This window comes from Sinocyclocheilus rhinocerous, unplaced genomic scaffold (genome assembly GCF_001515625.1).
Source record: "Sinocyclocheilus rhinocerous isolate Xijiao unplaced genomic scaffold, SAMN03320098_v1.1 scaffold2516, whole genome shotgun sequence".
NCBI lineage: Eukaryota > Metazoa > Chordata > Actinopteri > Cypriniformes > Cyprinidae > Sinocyclocheilus > Sinocyclocheilus rhinocerous.
Window position 1 is genome coordinate 174,481 of NW_015639821.1, and position 8,155 is coordinate 182,635.

The 8,155-nt window shown below is 33.2% G+C and overlaps 1 protein-coding gene across 1 annotated transcript in view; it reads left to right on the forward strand.

Annotated features, from left to right (window-relative positions):
• LOC107752182 (transcription factor 4-like) overlaps positions 1–8,155 on the forward strand; it is a 152,534-nt gene that overhangs the window by 66,393 nt on the left and 77,986 nt on the right. Inside the window, exon 6 of the mRNA XM_016568076.1 lies at positions 4,655–4,713. Coding sequence (XP_016423562.1) covers positions 4,655–4,713 — 59 coding nt within the window. The remainder of the gene's footprint in view (positions 1–4,654; positions 4,714–8,155) is intronic.

Genomic DNA, 8,155 nt, shown 5'->3' on the forward strand with positions numbered 1-8,155 from the left:
TGCTTAAGCTTTTAAGGTATTGACAACATACTCATTAGGTCATCAGTTAAAGGCAACATGATTGTTGCTACAGGTTATGCGGGTTTTGGCAACATACTTGTTTTGGTCATTTGGTTAAGGGCAACATGCTTGTTGCTTAAGGCTTTGAAATGTTGCGATCAGTTTGTGTTGGGGGATATCAGCATATGGTTTTGTTTTGGGGGAGTTATTGCAGCTCTAGGCTGCATGAATGCTTAGGGAGTTCTTGCCCAGAACAGAACCATACCGCCAATCCAAACTGTATGCTAATTGTCAATCATCTTTGACGATAGTGGTCCTGAAAGAAATACATTATTATACTTATAAATGCAGTCATTGTTAAATCGTCGCCTTTTTAAAGTTCAATAATCATATGAGGCTACACTGTAAAAAATTACCTGTAGATTTTATAGTAAAATACTGGCAGCAGGGTTGCCAGCCGATTAATGTAAATTTTACAGTAGCATTGCTGTAATTTAATTTTTTCAGTTAGAGTGTTTTCAGCTTGTTTATTTTCATATAAAAATACGGCATGCAGTTGCATCAAACAATGGTATAAACATCATTCAATGTAAATTGTGATAATCGTAATTAATAATCGCAATTACAATTTCAAGGGAATAATCGACAATTATGATTTTTGTCATAATTGTGCAGCCCTAATCTCTGCACATTTAATAGAAAAACATCCAATATCGGTCAATCTCTCATATGTATTGATACAATGGTATAAAAAAAACTATTTAAAAACACATGGAGCTGCAGTTAACCTGTTGATTTTACTTGAGATTTTAGATTATTTTTCTTATTTCATATTAGTGGAAAGAAAATATCCAAAATACATATGTAAGTGTTTGTTTTATTGCACACACACCTATTTGCGTCTGTTGATTTCAATTCCAATGCATATCTTTAAAAGTTTTTTCTCCACTTCAGCAGCACTTACATACACCAAAACTTAGAGTTTTATTCCTCTCTATACTCTGCAGATTTTTACTGAGGGGTTTGTTCATATATCATTCACACTGATTTATACAACATTGTATTCTTAAAAACATGGTGAAAATGCATATATTTAAAGGCTGTGAGTTTGTTTGTCCACTTCAGCAGCACTTACATACACCAAAACTTACAGTTCTATGCCTCTCTATATTCTTAAGGATTTTACTGAAGGGTTTGTTCATATATCATTCGCACTGATTTATATAACATTTTATATCTAAAAACATGGTGAAAATGCATATATTTAAAGGCTGTGAGTTTGTTTCTCCACTTCAGCAGCACTTACATACACCAAAACTTACAGTTTTATTCCTCTCTATATTCTGAAGGATTTTACTGAAGGGTTTGTTCATATATCATTCACACTGATTTATATGACATTTTGTTCCTAAAAATGTGGTGAAAATGTCTTTTTTCTGTCTGTTGACATTATTTTTTGATTTATGGAGTGATTAAAAGAGAAATCCAAAATCCCCTCTATAAAAACCTTTAATATGTTAGCAAAACCAAACAAGAATTTTGCATAAGGCTTTATCCAATATTCATATCTATTTTCTGGAAATTTGTGCAAATTAGTACATATTTATTAGATGATGCCTCATTTTCATATTTAAACATACTATTTCAGACATTTTATAATACAACACAATTGTCTTAATGTACTGTGATATCTATCTAATATCTATTAGTTAATATTTTACCCTATTCACCTGTGATTTTTATTTTTTTTGGCTTAAAAGAATCTGAGATACAGGATTTATTTTCAGATTGTATGGATTTGTTCTATATGGACGTATGGTGTTCATTTTATTAATGCAGGTCTTAAATCTGATTTCCAAAACTCTGCAGATACTCTGGAACAAGCTCAAGAATAAACTAAAGTAAAAGCAAACAAAAGAAAGGAAGAGCGAGAGCTGTACACATGCAGCATCTGTGCTCAATGTGTGTGTTTTTCCGGAGTGATGTTCCGTCTGTGGCATTCCTGTCCTATTCCAGCTCTCTTCTGGATTTCGTTCCCACTTCCAGATTCACGGTCCTTTGGATTAGCAGGATTTATAAAGATGTGTGTCTGAATCCAGCAACATGTCAGGATCTCTCAAGGAAACACAACAACCGTCCTCGGAAACGGTTAAACGTTCAGAAGAACAAGAAAGATGGTTTACTGATAAAACGGACGGATCTCGCTGAATGTGATTCACGTGTGATGTTTGTCCGTGTTTGTGTGTATGAAATGTGTTTTGGACATTCAGCATCTGTGTGCACTCAAATGTACGGTGTTAAAATGAGCGCAGTGATCTTCATGTGCTCCGCATCGTGATTCAGATCAATGCAGCAGATTTCGCTGTGTGTTTGGACGCAGGTCATGCATGTGGTAGATGTTGACCTCTTGTTTTGACCTTTGAGGATTCAGAGTGTTTTTGGACACCACCTGGTAAATGTTCAAATCAGAACAGAGTACAATGATTCCTGTGTGTGGAAGAGTATATATTTTGTGGTATTTATTTATTTTATGCTCTAAGTGTTTTTGTGCTTTTCATGTAACTGATTCAGCACATGTTTTCACCATGGTAGAAAACAGAAAAATTCACCACGGTAACCATAGTTTTTCCTGCCAAAATACCATAGTCACATTACAGTGTTAAGTGGGTTTTAGCATCACTGTTATTAAAAATGAAATGAAGGAAAAAAAGAACAGACTCATATGTGACCCTGGACCACAAAACCAGTCATAAGGGTACATTTTTCAAAATTGAGATTTATACATCCAGGGTTTGAAATTAACACCCGCCAACCCGCCAGATGCGGGTAAAAATCAGCTGTGGCGGGTAACGCTGTCAAATCACTAGCCAATTTGGCGGGGTACTTTTCGTAAATTATGTTTACTACAGTTTTTTCCAATTGCTAACACACAATTTTTCAAAATAGTCTGGGTTTTACTTAATATCCTAATGATTTTTGGCATAAAAGAAAAATCAATAATTTTGACCCATACAATGTATTGTTGGCTATTGCTACAAATATACCCCAGCGACTTAACACTGCTTTTGTGCTCTAGGGTCACATATTTATTTTGTACAACTGTAACTGGATATTTTGTAAATTACGGTTACTGTGGTCATTTTATTTTTGTAATTAATGTTTGAAGGTTTACATTGGTAAGTAGTTTTCTTGTCTTTATTTCGTTGGGCTGTTGACATAAAAAGTTTTATTCAAGATGAACAGTTATAAAACGCACCTGCTGAGATGTTCGTCTTCATTTATAATCATGTTAGAGTTATAGTGATGTTCTTTGTTTTACTCTATGGATACCATGGTAATTTTTGAGAGATAGTAATCATTTTTAGTATTTGAAGGTTTACAGTAATAAATAGTTTTGTTTTCATTCATTCAAATGGGCGTTTGACACATAAATGTCTAGAAAACACAATTGCTTTCTTCTTAGCTTTTGATTATTTTAGAGTTATAATAACTGTAGTATGTTTTTTGTTTTACTCTGGTTACCAAGGTACATTTTTTGAGCAATTAGTATTTAAAGATTTACACTATGTATGATGAATTATGATTATTTTAGAGTTATGATGGTAGTATGTACTTTGTTTCACTCTATAGTAACTTCCATATAATTTTTTTTAAAAGGCAGTTTAAATATTACTATTTAGCTTACTCTATAATTCATTTTTGAGAGATTTTAGAGTTTGAATGTTTACAGTAGTAAATAACTTTGTTGTCTTTATTCAAACAGGCTTTTGATGCATAAAATATCTAGAAAACACAACTGCTGCAATTTTCATCTTAATTCATGATGATTTTAGAGTAATTGTGACTGTAGTATGTTTTTTGTTTTACTCTATGGTTACCATGGTATATTATTGTGAGGTATGCCAGTGACTTTAGTAGTTAGTGTAGTGAATAGCACCGTTGTCTTATTCAAAAAGCCTCTGGTCACATACATTTAAACACATTTTGGACGTTTCTAAAGCGTAACAGAGACTGAGCTCAGGTCTGTCAGAACAGAAGCGCAGGAGAACATGAGCAGGACTCTGTAATTGGGCTCATTTGATTAAGACTGGATGAGGTCACAAGACTTTAACAATATTTGCTGTGTGTGTGTTTGGCGGTGGTCCCAGTGCAGCTAAAGGCAGGACGCATTCAAGCATGTTCCTCTATATAATTAACAGCCTGTAGACGAGTGTTTGTGAGACTTTGAGAAGGTCTTTATTCTGCTAATACCAGATTTCACATGCCCGCTTGCTTCCAAAGAGAGGCCTGCTTGTCGCCGAGTTCCCTTGCGTTTCTTTGTTCTCTTAACAGTTGCAACATCAGAACAAGCCAAACATCTTCATGCTCTCAAACCAGAGCAACTAGTCGATGCATGATTGCGTGCATTTGTTTCGTCAAAGCGTCTGACTGTAATAACCTGAGCTTGTGATGTTTGAGGCGTTTGACGCTAGCTGTCTGTTCAACATGCTCGAATTCATGCGACCGCCATTGATTTCTGAGGTTACGTCCCTGATCTGTTTGTTTTGGCTTGTCTTTGCCGTTGTAAAGGACTTTATTAAAAGTTTATTTTTAGACTTAATTGAAGAATAATTAATGAATGTGCTAATGATCCATCCTCTGTCTCTTTAAACAGGTAAAACGGAGCGAGCGTCATATTCGTACGGACGGGACCCCAGCATTCACGGCTGTCAGGTAAGAGACTTGAATTACTGTAATAGCTACTCTTTAACAGCTCAGGAGACTCAGTTGTGTCTCAGATGTTTCTCCTAAAGTGGGAGAAACTCAATCAGGCTCAAATGAGTCACTAGTCGTCATCTGGTTAGAGTCTGGAGGTGTAAAATGAATGTGGAGCATTGGACGAGAAATGTTTGAGATCTCTGACTTTGCATCTGGGCAGATCTGAGCACAGTTTGAGACGTTATTAAACTCTAGAGGAGACACTTGTGAGATTACTATGAGAAACATCTGTCAGGATTCCCATGATGCTGAAAAATGATACATGTGATTAAAATCCATAGAAATGAAAAAAGCTTCCATGGAAATTGACAGTTTTCTAGTTATGTTCAGTTTCTTTGGCTAGAAATTACTCTTTATGAGCAAGAAAAAATATATATGTGTGTGTGTGTATATATATATATATATATATATATATATATATATATAGTTTCTAGGTTGTTTCTTTGGTCGCTCTTACAGATCCATGTTCTGAAAGCGTCACTGCATTTCACTCGTCAGAAAGTCAAATGACAGACTTACAGTGACTCTCACTTCTAGTGAGAAAGTACTTTAACATCCAGAAAATGACACGCTTCAGATTGAGTGAAGTCAGAAGAATGGCAGTCATGGAGACGCTCCTAATTAATCCAGCATGCAAATGCAGTCTGAAGTGATGTGATTGGTGTTAAAATGTAAATTGTTGAGGTTTGTGAGTTTGTGGAAAGTTTTCTCGCTCGTTGAGTTTGTGGGTCGCCGGCAGGGTCTTCAGAACTGCAGCTCGCGCTCAGATTAATCTTTCCTGACAGTTTACAAGACGAAGCCATCAGAGTACGGCAGACTGACGGGATGTGAGTGACACAACGGTGTAATGCATCCGACAGCGTTTGTGTAGCTTTAAAATCCTGCGCCGCTTGGAATTCTGGGAAGGGTGGGTGAATTATATGCAGAAACCTTAAGTTGAAATTCCCCCTCGATATCACTGAGAGACGAGCCTCATCTGCCTTCATCGGCTCATAATGCTCTCATTTATTCTCACTGTATTGCTTTTATAAAACAAAATAAAGTGGTTTAAAGCAGTCATCACTATTACTATTGCTCATATTAGGGTTAATAATTAATTCTGAAAGATACACAACCCTAAAAATAAAATTAAACAGAAAAGAAAATAATTAAAATATTTTATTTTATTTTATTTATTGTTAATTATTAATTTATTTTATTTTGTTGTGCATCATTCAGAGTTAAATTGATAATGCCTTTCCAATTCCAGTTCAGTTACCGAATTTAAAATAAAAAAGGAATAGGAAATAAATAAAATGCTTATTTTCTTTAACACTGTTTTTACTTTAGTTTATTTTATTTAAATTTTTTATTCAGAGTTATATTGATAATGCCTTTCCAATTCCAGTTCAGTTCCTGAATTTAAAATAAAAAAGGAAAATAAAATAAATCTTTCAAATTCCAGTTCAGTTCCTGAATTTAAAGTAAAAAAAGGAAAATAAAATAAATACAATTCTTATAATAGTTTTAATTTAATCGAATTTAAAAAAATTACAGTTGTGCATTATTCAGAATTGAATTGTTAATGTCTTTTCAATTCCAGTTCAGTTCCTGAATGGAAAATAATTATTTTATTTTATTTTATTTTATTTTATTTTATTTTATTTTATTTTAAGTTAAATTGGTAATGCCTTTCAAATTCCAGTTCAGTTCCTGAATTTAAAATAAAAAAGGAAAATAAAATGTATTTTAAATAAATTTAAAATACTTATTTTCTTTAACACTGTTTTAATTTAATGTAATAAAAAAAAAATTTTTTATTATTATTATTATTATTTTACAGTTGTGCATCATTCAGAATTGAATTGTTAATGCCTTTCAAATTCCAGTTCAGTTCCTGAATTGAAAATAAAAAACTAAGGAAAAGAAAGTAAATAAAATTCGTATTTTCTTTACCATTATTTCAGGTCAATTCCTGCATTTGAATTGAGGTTGCAAACAGGGTGGAGAACTCAAATTTGAAGAAATTCAAACAGCTGTCAATATTAACTGTAAATCAGACTCGTTTCCTCATACCTGACTGGACAGATCTGACCTCTGACCCCTGCGTGACCTTGAGGTGTTCCTCCTAATGGATGTGCACTAGCTAGGGGAGATGTTTCCAGCGCTCTGGGTCATGACACACATACTCACACACAGCCGAGAGAGTGTGTGTGATCTGTTTCTCTCCTAATGTGACTTTAAACCAGTGTTAGTGTTTAGTATCACTGATACATTATTATAGCTTTTGTTAATATTTTGAATTTGATGTTTTTGTTGTTGTTGTTATTTAATGTATGTTAATGTAGTTTCGTTTTAGTAATTTTGTTGTGCTTTGTCATGGTTTTAAGTTTTAGTTTTTAGTTTCAGTTTATTTAGTTTTAGTTATTTTAGTACTTCACGGTAAACTAAATGAAAATGATCAATTTTGCCTTGGCAACTAGCTGAAATAAAATAAGTTTAGTTTTTTTTTCAAGTAATGAAAATTGTTTTTATAGTTTTAGTTAATGATAATAACCTGCATTAAACACTTGCTGAACAATCATTAAATATAAAATATGTTTAAAGCAGTCATCACTAATAATATTGCTCATATTAAGGTTAATAGTTTATTCTGAATGGTGCACAACCCTAAAAATAAAAATAAAATATATTTTAAAATATATCTTATATTAAAATATTTTATTTTATTGTTTTTAGCGTTAGCGTTAGGGTTGCATCATTCAGAATTTAATAAATTACAATTCAGTTCCTAAATTTTAACTGAGGTTGCAAACTGGATGGAGAATTGCAATTCATAAGGAATGTAAGGAAGTGGAATTAAATGAATTGAAATTTAAAGAAATTCAGATAACTCTGTTTTTTTTAACTATAAATTTTATAAACTATAAATTAACTAAGACTATAATTTTAACTATAAATTTTATAAATGAATTTTAACTACAAACGTTGAATGTTGGCTTGATAAAGAAAAATTTTTAAAAATATATTTTTTAATTCTATAGGCTTTGAATAGATGGACTGCATTACCTGTGTTGAATTTCTTTGAATTATAATTCAGTAAATTCCTTTTCCTGTCCGATTCTACTTCCTGTGGGTGTGACCAATGCAATTCAAACTGAAAGTGAGCCAATTCAGCGACATTTGATGGGAAGAAATCACCTAGCAACCAGCCATAGCACCCTAGCAACTGCATAGCAACATTGTAACATTTAGAACACGTTAGTAACGGAACAGCACTGTCTTTCTGCTGAAAACGCAGTTTATTAATCTAATGGTGGGAACGAACACACACTCATACACACACACACACACACACACACTCACTCACTCACACACAAACACACACACACACTCACTCACACACTCACACACTCAC